Source organism: Leptosomus discolor, chromosome 5, assembly GCF_034619465.1.
Source record: "Leptosomus discolor isolate bLepDis1 chromosome 5, bLepDis1.hap2, whole genome shotgun sequence".
In the NCBI taxonomy this organism is placed as follows: domain Eukaryota; kingdom Metazoa; phylum Chordata; class Aves; order Leptosomiformes; family Leptosomidae; genus Leptosomus; species Leptosomus discolor.
In genome coordinates, this window is record NC_141395.1 from 78,580,553 (window position 1) to 78,592,763 (window position 12,211).

Consider the following 12,211-nt stretch of genomic DNA (forward strand, 5'->3'; position numbering starts at 1 on the left):
AAATGTCTGATGCTCCTCAATGCTTTGCTTTGACTTTGAATGCTTATGCTTCAGGAAATCACATCACCGTGTTGCTACATGTTGATTCGTTGTTGCTATTACTGCTTTTTTTAAAAAAATGCAATAGATTAGATAATTCTAGATCCATTGAAAAGCGAAGACAGACCCATTTAAAGTACTCTCTGAAAATATGCAGAAAGGAAAATGTTTTTCAGTAACATTGACCATGCCATTTTTGCAAGATATTCCGTAAATATATTTATTATAAAATAATATTGTATACAGTTTCTCATTAAAATATGCTACATTTTGTTTTTCTCAATTTAGTGAATGTAGTTTTTATGTAAAACTGAAATTTTCACTTAACAGTAAACCGAGCTGACTCAACTCGTCTTTATGCACAATTGCATGAGTGTGCAATGTATTTTTGAGCTGTCATCTTTTTCATAAATGCTGAGGTCTCCATTTCAGCAGTCTTCAGCTTGTGACATGTGTCAACTCTATTTTCATATCGCAAGAGATGTTCCCTAGGGTTAGAAAACTCCTAGTAAGGCTTGATAATGTCTTTAGCACATCAAGCACATAGAATTCATTCACTGATGCTCTACTCAGTATTTTTTACTCGCTTCCCTTGAAAAACGTCCCCGTAGGAAAATACTCTGCTTTCATTGCAATTGCTTTTTATTCCAGAAGTTGTTAAGTTTTGGGCCAGGGAGTTACTACCTTCCAGGTGAAATACTGCAAGTCTGGAGTGCTCCAAAATTATCTTCTTGGGAAAGCTTCAAGAAAGGTTATCATAATTATTTAGCCATATACTTATATGTATACAACCATAATATATATTCTCCTGGTTCTTTTCCAGTTGGGTGCAAGGGAACCAGTCCAAATTCCAAGTTTTCTCAAGCCTGCTGAAAGCCATGTCCCACAGGCTTTGCTCATGTTACCCCTGACTGCTTCACCCCCACTGGGAGTTTCTTCATCCCTATTTTCTCCATAGTTTTCCCTTTCTTTCCCTGACACCTGCTTGCTTTCAAACACAGACTATACATCTGTCCTGTTTTCCAGCCCCATCTCCACGAGACATGCTATTACTACTTTTGCAAAACTTCCTTTCCCACATCCTGTCCAAATCTAATTGAGTCATGCTGTTTCCCTCTGAACTCAATCATGAGCCAAGCTCTTTTTTTATTTCTTGTATAGTTTACCCAGATCCTGAATGCTAATGGGAAGTAATTTTTTTTCAGACAAAACCACTTAATGGTTTTTCAGGGTCATGATCAAGGAGATTTTAAATTGGGATTGTTAACAACGTGATTCACATTTTTATTTATTTTTTTTTTTAAGTATAGTTTTGCTGTTATCATATAAAGTTTGGCTAAAATAGGTGTAGATATAATTTGAAATCATGAAAGATATATAAGCAACAGAGTTAACGAGTTAAAATCCCTTAAAAACTTGTAATAGCATTGGCTTTGCTAAATGAAAGTTTATACAGATTTTTAAAAAGTTAAAAATACCCACCAACCTTGAGTAAAAAACAGGTCAGAATCTTAACAGACAACAGCCATTCCCCAATTCAGACCAATAAGAACATGGAAACACTACTGAGAAAGCAAACTCTCATATTCCAAGCCTAAAACAGATTGAAGAAATAAAATGCTTTTCATTCTTTACATATGTTTCTTGTCTATTTGTTTAATCTACCAAGATATAACAGTGTAAACTAATGCATAAACAGAAAAGAATGAATAAAAAAATGCCAAACAGTTTTCTGGCCAATGCTGGTCCTCACTATAAGAATTCTGGTTTTAATTACTAAGACATTTTATAGTAATAGTAATAATAACAACATTATTATTGTTATTATTATTACAACAGTAAAGTTAATAGAGTTGTTTTTTCAAGGACACTTCAGGCAGTTCTAACACTTTTTCTTTTCTCCACAACTTGCACTGCTGCTGACTTCTTAACTTCCACATTTCTGTCTAATTAACATTTCCTATCTAAAACTTTCCCAGGTGCAAAATAAAACCCAGGATGAAAATGATTCAGCGTTACAAAAGCAGCTTCAGCCTCACAGCTTCAAAATCTCCTGTGACTTGTGGTGTTCAAAATTAAGTTCCACATACAATTCTGTAGCTTTGAACCATTTCTGGTTATGTTGATAGTGCTGAAAAATACATTTTGTGCATATAATTTGTTTTAGCCTATTAATTATGAAAAGCCAACTGTTATGTATTTGCAAATGTTGTATCATATTAGAGATTCTCTGCTTATCTTTTATTGCCTTGTTTTGAAATAGCACGCTCAATTTCCAAACACCCAGACGATTTATTAATAATTCGATAAAACTGCAAATTATCATCGTGGAATTTACGTAGGAAGTTAATAGTTTTTTCTGTTTATTATGCAGGATACTACAGTTTCGTCTCTATAAAAAAAAGTTCAAGGAGACTTTGAGGCCTTATGATGTAAAGGATGTGATAGAGCAATACTCAGCAGGGCATCTCGATATGCTTTCCAGAATAAAATATCTCCAGGCAAGGTAAGAATCCTCTGGTAAGTGGGGAAGATGTATAGCTGTGCTGGCAAAATAAAAGCATAGTTGGCCTATTTGCGTACAAGGCCATGCAGAAGCTATGTCTTTGCATAGCTTAGCTGGTCAGTAAGAAAGCCTTTCCCCCAAAGAATGATGTCAAGTGAGCAGCTAGCAGGGGTAACGGCAGCAGCAGAGACCACTGGCTCATATTTAGAACAAGGAAATTGGAGGGAAAAAATCCTGTGAATTTTCCTACCTGATTGGAGTCAAGTTTCTCCCCTTCTTCCCTTTTTACAGATGATAAATAAAAGTGATAGTTGCTCTACGTGAGCTTTTCTTTGGGTTGAATTCTCTGCTGACCTGTGTCTGGTGAAACATCTCATACAATTGTAAAAATAAATCAGCACAGAAGGTTTTACGTCCCCTTCACTCAGGTGTAAATTGACCTATATGAAAAAAAAAAATAATTGGAATTTCAGGCCTTTGTGACCGTTCAGGTGCAAATTGACCCCACAGTTGTTTCCTCCCAGAAGCGGTTCATTGCGACGTGCTTTTGAGGCACTGCTGCAAAAATTGGTGCTGCTTGCATCCTGAGCCATGGGTGCAGGTCCTGCAGATTACTGGAGCTAGTAAGCTTGTCTGGCTTTGAGTGCACGTGCGTGTATACATGTGTAGCTGTACTAGTTCAGTCTCAGCACAGCACTGCCCACGCTCCCTGCGCCCACTGAGTCACCTTGAACAGCAAAATGCCACGCAGACATACCCTTGATTTGTCTCAAGAATGGGCTGAGTGAGTACAACTCTTGCTGCACATTTGGACCTTATCTAGATTTGCCTTGGCTTTGTGGTCCTTCTGTTGAACTTCATAGTTTCTTATTTCAAAGTGCTTTTCCATGTGCTGGGCTATTTCATTTTCAAGTATATAACAAGTCTAGTTCCTACCTCACTATTATTGCTCTAGAAAAGCTGCTGTCTTTAATATATACCACAAACCACCGTTGTTACTCTATAAAATGAGCTCTGCATCATGTGAGCTTAGGTTTCAATGCAGTAATGTCTTTTTGAACTCAGGAAGTTGCGGAGGGCTCACGATGTTAGAAACCTGCACCTATCTATGGTGGAGTCTACATGCCTTATACTGGATATCCTTCCTTTACCTCAGACGGAGCTGGTGTGTGATTTTTGGGCAGCGGAGCACCTCTGAGATACTTGCTTGAGTCCTAGCAGCAGTAAAGGTGCCTGACATGATTAGACCCATCTCACACAGTGGTTGTGGCAGAGCTTTGGGGGTCGAAGATGCATCCCAGTTGAGTCAGAGCAAGCATCAGCACAGCCTCAGCCCTGTTCAGCTGTTCTGCTCAGCAATGCCGTGCCCCAGTGTAATCACCAGTAGCAGAAGGACCACAAAATTTCAACAGCCTTTTTGCACGTGTACAGGAAAGACCGTTTTAGAGGTCTCTGAAGAAAAAACGTAAACCTGGCAAGCCGTGTGAGATTCCTCATATAGTTTACAGGGAGCTAGTCAACATAATTAATGGCCTTTATGGCACAATTAATCCCTGCTTAAACCAGATGCCTTCATTTGATCAGCTGAATCTCCCTTACTCTCCCCCAAATTTTCTTCACTGTGTTGACTGATCTCCACTGATCGCAGTCAGACGAAGCCAGGGAGGTGACTCCTACCGTTGTGTCTACGGACAGCGAGATGCCATAGGAGTTTGGTGAGACATTGACTGATGCCCCAGCCATGTTTGGGTGCCTAGCAAATACCTAGCCAGTTTTGTGAGGTTTGCCTTGAGCTTTTTTAAGTTCCGTTTTCAAAACTCCGTGGAGCACCGTGAAGCCATGCAACGTATCTGTGTGGATTGTCTGATAATACAGAGAACTGGTCTGTGGACTAGTGCTAACTGGTGTCTGAGCAGTTTGGTGTGTAGGCTGAATGAACAGAGGTTTGCTTGCACCTGAGCAGCTGGATATGCCAAACGAAAGAATATATTGATATAGTAAAAGAGTGTAATTAAACGTGCTGAAGCCTCTCAAACAATCCTTTTGGTTTTGTTCCAAAAAAATACTCAAGTAGGATTCCTTGTGAAACGTCATTTAGAGTTATATTTTTCAAACCAAAAGAATAATTAGTAAAGACCAAAAAAAAAAAATTACTGATAACTAGGCACAATACCTGCTAGAAAGTCATTGGTTTGTTAAAAGTATCAGGAATTGCCACCTTTCACCAAATTCTGATTTTCGCTGTCCAGTACAAAACCTGACGGGTCTCTGCTGACATTTTTAGGAGCAGCTGTTATTGGAGGTTTTTTTGATAATCAGGCTATTTAGCTCCTTTGCAGGAAGTGAAGTCATGTGTTTCAAATGTCAAAGTTTGGAAACGGTGAGCTAGATAATTACCTAATTATCATGAAATTACCAGGTAATTACAATTCAGTGTATTGATGGTGGACCCAGAACAGAGCAAACAGGTCATGATCCTCCATATATTAGCAAATAAAAATGTGCTTCCTTTTTGAATCTTTTCTACTCTTTGCTGCAGAGATGCATAGCATTTCCTATCATGTTAGCATTTGGAGATGGACTTATGCAGTTGCACTTTTCTTTTTTTCAGAGTAGATATGATTTTTACACCTGGACCTCCATCTACTCCCAAGCATAAGAAATCCCAGAAAGGAGGAGCTTTTTCGTACCCTTCACAGCAGTCTCCCAGGTGAATTTTTATGCCTAATATTTTGCACACACCAAAACAGAAATAAAAAGTTCATTCATACCAATAAGCATGACCTTCATTCATCCAGCCAGTACACTGTTATAGTAATGATACCAAGAGGATACGTTGCTACGAAATATATATGTGTAAATGTTGAGCCAGAAAGACAGAAGCTTCCCTAAGAACAATGTATGATGGAAATCTGAACTGAATGGCTTCTTGATTGTCTAGCTCAGCTATTCCATGGTTGGGAAATGTGATTTTATATAAAGTGCGTGCAATTGATTGCTGTTGTGCTGAATTTCTAATGTTCAACTTGTAAACCCACTTAAAAACTCAATAAAAATCACCAATGGTTTGAAGGTAAACCAGTTATCTTCCTGAAGTGAAAAAAGTTTCATTGTAGCCCCCACCAAATGGCAAGCACAGAGTTTTAATGATGCTGCTTTTAAACCAATGAGAATTACTGAAAATAAATTGCAATACCAGGTTTCTGGGTGTGAAAGTTACAGCATGTTATTTTACTGCTGCATTCCTGGAAGCAAGAATTCAGTAATAAATGACATTTCTTCTGTTATTTACAACTATCAATCTGTCAATAAATACCCAAGAAGAACCACACAAGACCATCAACAATCTGTCCCCAAAGCTGTTATGGTTGCTCAGAACAAAAGTAATCTTACAAAAAATAAATTAACTTGGCTCTAGCTGGTTTATCCCACCCAGTGAAAAATCTAAAAACATGTAAATCTGAAGACAGAGACCCACATATATGGAAGAGGCAATGATCGTTTGGGAAACAAAGCAGATTGCAAAATTTGAATGAGACCATATCATCAGTAGCCCAATGTGCAGAATCTGACATGTTTTAGCTACAGTTTATGCTTTAGTAAGATAGATTCACAGCTATATTTTGAATTTTGTCAGAAAGAGGAGAACTGGACCTGTTAAAACAAAAGTTTTAGGGTATGTTTGTTCTAAGTCATGTTAAAGAACAAGTGCATAGAAATTGTTTTTCCAGAGTTTGACATAGGTTGTGGAAAGACATAGATTCCTTTGAGGTTTGTTTGGAAATATTTTGATGAAGATTTAACTTGATAATGACCACCCTAGATCCCATGAAGTTACAAATCAGTTCTTTAGTTAAGCAGAGATCATCTTCTTACCTCCTGAAGCTAGTTCATCTGATGCATGGGCAGTAGGAAATTACATCATAGAAGAAAATTTATTCTGGAATCTACTTTAAATCTCCGTGCTCCGAGACTGTCTCTTTCCTGCATTTTCAGTCTCTGCCACTTACTATTTGGTTTCATGAAATTGAGACAGCCATGAAAGTCAGATTCAGTCTTCTAAGGCACTAATTATGAAGAATTTGATTTAAAAACACGTGGTCATCTGTAGACCCACTATCTAGACGTTCTCAACATGCTTCACAAACCTGAAATTATTCCACCAAGTCTGAGATTGATTTCACTTTCATTTTGAACTTTGTGCTTGCTTTTGTTTTTTCTTAATCTTTGTCTTAATTTGGAAGGAAAATAATTTAAGTTAAAAATCAGGAATACATTTTTTAGAAATGCATTGGAGTCACATAGAATAGACTTTTGCTCCTGTTTATCTGATAAGTAACTGAATTCAATCTTTTCTTAAATGGGGCTCCAAGGAACTATATGAATATACCACCAAGATGGTAATTCTGTTTTCTGATATAAATTACTTACTGTGAGGCAAAGAAAAATTGATCACTAATAGAGTTATTAATTCTTTATAGAAACGATCCATATGTAGCCAAAGCATCTACAGCAGATACTGAAGACCAAAGTATGATGGGCAAATTCGTTAAAGTTGAGCGACAGGTATGTAATTTCATGACAACGATGAAGGCTGAGGCGCTTGTACAGAAACGATAAAGCTGACATAAATTCTGTATGAGTCTTTGGCTGACCCAGGCAGATTTGTACTGTTGCTGGTCAAGACTCACACAGATCTTGTATTAATGATCATAAAACTACGTTTTTCATGAAAGAATGGGAAGTGTGCATTGTGAAACCTGTTGAATGAATATCATTATTTATGCAGCAAGACCCTAACCATGATGTATATATAGATGAGGCTTTTTCGTTCCCTTCAACTCCATATTCATGGTGTCTGGGGTGTTGTGAGCACCACCTTCTTTTGCAGGGTCTGGCACTCAAAGCCATTACCTCCAGGGGTATTTTTCAGCCCTCTTTGTGCATGCTAACCTATTGCTTGGCAAGTCAAGACACTCTAAATTTTAAATATAACTAAGATGGAGGCATTGATTCACCGTCGAAAGAGGAAGAAAATTAGTCCTGATATTTAACCCTGATGTTGTGGGAATATTAAGAGTTAGAGAATAGGTTGGTGTGCAAAGGTAATTCTATCTGTTATATTTTGGTATTAGCTATTTACCGTATGGTATCGAGACTTTGGTCATAACATTGCGGGCTGCTGTTGGATGCTGGACTGCCAAATATCCACCAATGCTAAGAGGTTTTTTTTTGGTGCAGTTCATAGGGGTGGGTCTTCTTAATCTGAGGTAGTAAGAGGATAAGCTAGCATCCACTGCAGTCCAGCTTCCAAGGGAAAGTCATGACTATCCTATAATTACCTAGATGACCAATAAAGATGGCAGCACACCATTGCTGGGGGCAGTGCATGTATGGATGCATTGACTCTTGTGTTGAACAACAGACTTGAGACACTGTCATAACATTGATGTTTTTCAGGTTAATGACATGGGGAAGAAACTGGATTTTCTTGTTGATATGCACATGCATCATATGGAACAGCTGCAAATACAAGTTGCCGAGATAAGTCCATTGAAAGAAACTGCTTCTCCTGCAAAGGAGAAGAGAGAAGAAAACAAGTATTCTGAATTAAAAACAATAATATATAAATACACTGAGCAGTGTGCTCATGAAACTCCTTACAACTTCCAGCAGGTTCCAGTCAACAAAGTCAGTCCTTACGGTTTCTCAGCACATGGTCATATGACTCATTCACAACCTTTATCAATAGGTGGGCAAAACTCTGGCAAACTGCAAGCCACACCTTCCTCAACATCATATGCAGAAAGGCCAACAGTTTTGCCTATATTTACGTTAATGGACTCACAGGTTAGCTACCACTCTCAAGGAGACCTACAAAGCCCTTACTCAGATAAGGTGTCTCCAAGGCAGAGAAGGAGCTTAACAAGAGACAGCGATACTCCATTGTCCCTTCTCTCCGTCAACCATGAGGAACTTGAGCGCTCCCCAAGTGGCTTCAGTATCTCCCAAGACAGAGACGACTTCCCATTTGGCCCCAATGGGGGATCCGCGTGGATGAGAGAGAAACGCTACCTAGCAGAGGGGGAAACGGACACGGACACCGACCCTTTTACACCGAGTGGCTCCATGCCTTTGTCTTCTACAGGAGATGGGATTTCAGATTCAATATGGACCCCTTCAAATAAGCCAGTTTAAAAGTGCGTATGGGGGCAGTCACCGGTTGACTTCTCCGTGTAATGTAAGCATACTTTGTATATCTCACTTACTCTACACCCAAAGCTTACTAGTTCAAAACACCAATGGCTGCATAAGATGCATGTGGTATTAGTGGTAGTCATTCTGCACCATTTCATACAATTTACTAATGCAGTTTTTTTCATGCTACCAAAACTAAGGAGCTTAGTTTTGAGCATGGTTTGCATGACTTTACCCTATATAAATGGTACAGCTGATTTCTTCTATGATACATATCTCTCTGATACTCTTCAATACAACAATGGTGAATTGATAACAGGCAAGATATGGCGGTCCTTGCTACATTTTGTAAACAGAGCAGCAAAGTAAAAATGTTTTCAGGAGCAATATCCCTTTGTGGAAACGTGTCTGAATCCATTTTCCAATGTAAGTCAGTCAATCTCTAACCAACCTAGCCAAGAAAATATTCAAAGCAGGGAAAAAGTTGAGTCAAAGTAAATGACCTTACTGAAATGGTTTTGTGAACTGTTTATCGTGTGATCTTTTATACAACTACCCATGAAATACCAAGTCAAAATGAAATTAGAGTAGAATTTAAATTATCAAAGCCACCTCCTGGGACTGATCATGGGTATTTATTGTAAAATGTAAATATAAATCCCTCAACCTCATTTGAAAGTCTTCACTAATGTTTATAAAATTGTTCGAAGCATGACTACAATGCTATTTTGTAGAAAATCTTTTGCTAAGCCTGTTTGCTACTTACGGGGCCAAATTTTCTTTCTGTTTCGAAAATAAGGTTGTTCAGTGTAGGGAACTCCAGGTTTATACACTCCACTCTTTTATTGACTTATGTGCTGCTGACTAAGCCGCATAATGTAATTGTGCCTCGGTTTCCCAATCTGTTATTTGGGAGTTATACTTCCGTACATATACCCAGGTGGTAAGGCTCAACTCACTAATATTTGCCAAGCGCTTTGAGCTCCTCAGATGTGCAGATGATCGCTATTCTGTTCCCTGGGAGTTCCACAATGTGGGATGCTGCCAGTATCTGTTTCGCTTGGTTTACTGTTTCTCTTGGACAGGGACTGCTCCAAATCCGTGAATGTGTGCCGTATTTAAGATCAATGTACAAATAAATAAATACCATTTTTGTCAGCTGTCGCTAAGCAACAGAGGAATAAGTATGCTCCCCAGCCTAATATTTTTGCATAGGAATTGGAAATTATGTTGAGGGAGAGCAGGAAAACAATCCAACCCACTGGGAACAGGGCAGAAATGAATCAGATATCTCATCACTAGAGTGGGAATGTACTATCTGTACAGCTAGTGAAACTAGCCTGTCCAAATATCCCATGCAGGATTCACCTGGTGTCAGTCCAGGTGTCCGTGAAATAGCGACCGTTTGATGTCAAGTTCGATGGCTATGAACTCTTTGCGGCTGGTGGAAAGCTGATCAGTACAGTCGGTGAGCACAGGGTACCAGAACCAAGGCACGCATCAGCTTTAGGATGAGGCTGATCTCATCTTTGACTCAATTATCTACAATGACCAAATTTCTACCAGCTTCAAAGGGAGCAGAGGGCGTCATGCTTAGGTGTCGGAAGATCAGAGACCCCCCACAGAGGGAAAGCTCTCACTCCTACCCCTCTGATCCAAGGTGCAGCCTCTCTACCATAGCACATGCCCACCTCCTGTTGAGAATGACCCCAGTCCCTCCACACAACGACTTCACCACCACGGCTAGAGCACTGACCAACAGACACAGAAATTTAGTCCGTGTAAGATGTTGGAAAGTGGACTTTCTGTAGGGACTGCTTGTATTATAGTGCAGCTGCACAACTGAGCATCCTCGGCACATCCAATCAGAGCACAAGAAAGAGATACACTTTACTGGGCTTCCCAGTATTTACTGGGCATTGCACAGGCCTGGATAGAGTGCCCTTCAATGGACAAAACCTTGCTGGGTTTTGCCCACTGTAGTAAAATTCATGTTTGATTCCTCAGTATTGTTGACATCTCATAACAGTCATTCCATTCAGGGAGCTTCTGTTCTCTTCCAGATGTAGGCATTGCCTTCATCTTCGTTGTTTATTCTCTATTTAGAGAGACATCTAAAGGATTAGGATCTTACTTCATCTGCTTCAGCTAAATCATGATACATCTTTCTGGGACAGATCTTCAGGGAGAACAGATTGCTGTGGTTACTTGGTTAAAGAACGCAGACCAGTTACAGCCTTTGAAGACTGGGCTGAGTCCGTGGAGCTGTTCTGAGGCAAATAACTATGATGACATGAGACACAATTTTGGTAATTACTTAATTGACAAAATAGCCGTTGACCTGAAAGTTAATCTGTGTTCGGTGCAGTTCTGGGTTAAGCTTGAGGAGAATAAACCTAGCTGACAAAAGGGTAATTCATTGTATTTTGGCATATTGAGAAGAATTCTTTGGCCATCAGTGATTCTCGGAAATAGCTGTATTGTACCTGCTACAGGCTTTCTGATATAGTAATTCACGTCTGCGTCAACTTGTAAGATTTAACCCTCACATGACAAATGAATGAAAAAGAACAAAAACTGATTTTAGCATTGCTAGACTTCTTCTGAAATTGGTGTACGTGTACGCTAGACAAGCTTGCGTCGCTTTTCTTGTATGTCGAGTGGCTGGCATCCCTACCGATTTCATTTGAGTTTCTCCCTTCTTAAAATGCTTTCCAGATCTGAGCAATCAAAAATCACGGCAGCCAAGAAACAAGTGCAATCTGAGAAATTTGTTTGTGAATGTCTTTGACAGTGGCTATGCCGTGCAGTTCCCTTCGCAATTCCGCCTCAAATTCTTCAGTTCAGGTTTCTAATCTCTCCCATGCCAGGTCGTATAAAGGGAATCTTTTCTCAGTATTAAACCCGGCTGAAAATCCATAAATCACCTCATTATAAAGAGAAAATCCAAGCAAGGGCAGAGACTTCACCTGCCCCCGGAGTGCAGCCTCAGAGAGAGTGGGATGCCCTGCACTGCGGACACTTAGCAGCTGAACTGCCTTCAAGTCAGGGGTGTAAGCACCAGGTTACTGTAGGCTGCTTAAAAGCACCAGGTCAGGTATTTGTAGCCACATCGTGAACTATTTAATGATGTGCTAACTGGCCAGATAAGTTCTGCCTCTTCTCGAAAGGCACTGGTGGTAAGCTCAGCAAGACTCCCTGCAATGGACATCTCTGGATCCTCTGGAAGGAGGAAGAGGGTCAAGGAAGATCCCATTAGCTTATTTTAATATTTATTTTTTCTAACACACTTCTTTGCACTGAAACCAGTCACTGCTCTGTTCAGAAGAGCGATGTGCTTAGCGGCTCTCTGCCTTCTACATCATCTGGGTGTGCAGCAGTTCTGCTGCCTGTGCTGACAACGGATACGTGCCAAGATGTCACCAGCAAGGTGAGATCTGGAGACCATCCCTGATCGGGAATGTCCGC

General features: G+C 39.7%; 1 protein-coding gene across 2 annotated transcripts in view; it reads left to right on the plus strand.

The window, feature by feature from the left end:
- KCNQ3 (potassium voltage-gated channel subfamily Q member 3) overlaps nt 1–8,743 on the plus strand; it is a 195,319-nt gene extending 186,576 nt beyond the window's left edge. For both annotated transcript variants that reach the window (XM_086465204.1, XM_086465205.1), the window contains 4 exons: nt 2,414–2,545; nt 5,157–5,255; nt 7,027–7,111; nt 8,006–8,743. In XM_086465204.1, the coding sequence (XP_086321330.1) occupies nt 2,414–2,545; nt 5,157–5,255; nt 7,027–7,111; nt 8,006–8,743 (1,054 nt within the window). The remainder of the gene's footprint in view (nt 1–2,413; nt 2,546–5,156; nt 5,256–7,026; nt 7,112–8,005) is intronic.
- Nucleotides 8,744–12,211: the final 3,468 nt, after the last annotated feature.